This window comes from Rhincodon typus, chromosome 45, assembly GCF_021869965.1.
Source record: "Rhincodon typus isolate 14 chromosome 45, sRhiTyp1.1, whole genome shotgun sequence".
Lineage (NCBI taxonomy): Eukaryota > Metazoa > Chordata > Chondrichthyes > Orectolobiformes > Rhincodontidae > Rhincodon > Rhincodon typus.
The window spans coordinates 8477367-8478863 of record NC_063376.1 but is presented as its reverse complement, the minus strand read 5'-3'; the positions used below and the strand labels follow the sequence as shown (position 1 = coordinate 8478863).

Below are 1497 nucleotides of genomic sequence, written 5' to 3'. Positions count from 1 at the left end.
TACAGCGGATGCAGTATACCACATTGGCAGATGTGCAGGTGTGATGTAGAGGAGGCCACACCGGGTACAGCGGATGCAGTATACCACATTGGCAGATGTGCAGGTGTGATGTAGAGGAGGCCACAACGGGTACAGCGGATGATGCAGAGCTTTTCCAACAACTTTGTTTCTGTTAGAACTCAACCCACCCACCCACAGTGCTGCCGCCCCTTGCGCGGCCATTTCATGCTCAAACCATTCCCCACCCCAACCACAACAACCACCCGCCCACACGATGTCTCTTATCTCTCAAGTCATTATCGTCCGGGCGCTGTGCCCCAGCTTCGCCCGTTGTGGGGACAGCGAGCGGTTGTTGCCCTCGGCGCTGTCCGTGTTGGACGTCAGCGCGTTCTTCAAGGCCTTCACGCCGACGCTCTTCTGGAAGGTCTCCGTGGCGAAGTAGTAGGCCAGCGGGTCGAAGATGGCGTTGAGGCACGCCACGGCGATGGTGGCGCGGTAGGAGGCGCGCAGCGTCAGCTCCCGCTCCGGGGTGCGCACCGTGACGTACAGCAGCAGCACCGTGTGGTACGGCAGGAAGCAGACGACGAAGATGACCACGTTGGCCGCCACCATGTTGCGGATCTTGCGCCAGTCGACGTAGTCCATGCGGGTGGCGGAGCTGCGCCTCACCGCCCGCAGCAGGGACAGCGAGCAGACCAAGATGGTGGCCAGCGGGATGCCGTAGCCCACCAGCAGGGTGGCCGCCACCGTGGCCGGGTTGGTGACGTAGCTGGGCTTCTTGTCGAAGCACAGCGGGCAGGCGCCGGTCTCGTTGTCGGACTTTGGGATCACCAGGTAAGGCGGGATGCTGGCGCCCACCACCAGCAGCCAGACGCCGGCGCTGATCCACTTGGCGCGGCCGCGGAGCGAGTTCAGCCGCGACTTCATCGGGAAGCAGATGGCGACGCAGCGGTCCAGGCTGATGCACGTGAGGAAGAAGATGCTGCCGTACATGTTCACCAGGAAGACGAGGCCCGTGAGCTCGCACAGCCGCCATGGGAACTGCCGGCGGCTGACATAGAACAGGATCCGCACCGGCAGAGAGCCCACCAACAGCAGGTCGGTGCAGGCCAGGTTCTTCATGTAGACCGTGGTCTGTGAGCGGATCTTGGTGAAGCGGAAGAAGAAGACCAGGGCCAGGCTGTTGAACAGCAACCCGAACAAGAAGATTATGCTGAAGGCTGTCACGTAGAAGCGGTCCGACAACTGCTTGGAGCTCTCGCAGGTTTGATTCGCGACCCCCATTCTGCTGCCGACCGCTATTTTCCCGCTTGTCTTCAAGCTTGGGAGAGGCCTTCCTTAAGGGTGACGGGGTTTGGGGGTGGTGAAGGAGAGAGAGATTAGTTGGCGACGCTGCTCGTTTGTCCCAGGACCAAAGAAACACCCGAAAAAAATCGTCAACGAAAAGACCTCGCAAATGTTTCAAAGAGAACTAGCACCCGCTTTTTCTAGCCTTGT

The 1497-nt window shown here is 60.3% G+C and overlaps 1 protein-coding gene across 1 annotated transcript in view; it reads right to left on the bottom strand.

Moving 5' to 3' along the window:
- Positions 1-269: 269 nt before the first annotated feature.
- The window catches only part of LOC125487823 (lysophosphatidic acid receptor 6-like), a 30032-nt gene continuing 28804 nt past the window's right edge, over positions 270-1497 (bottom strand). Inside the window, exon 2 of the mRNA XM_048620196.1 lies at positions 270-1337. Within this exon, the coding sequence (XP_048476153.1) occupies positions 289-1284 (996 nt within the window). The 5' untranslated portion in view covers positions 1285-1337 and the 3' untranslated portion in view covers positions 270-288. The remainder of the gene's footprint in view (positions 1338-1497) is intronic.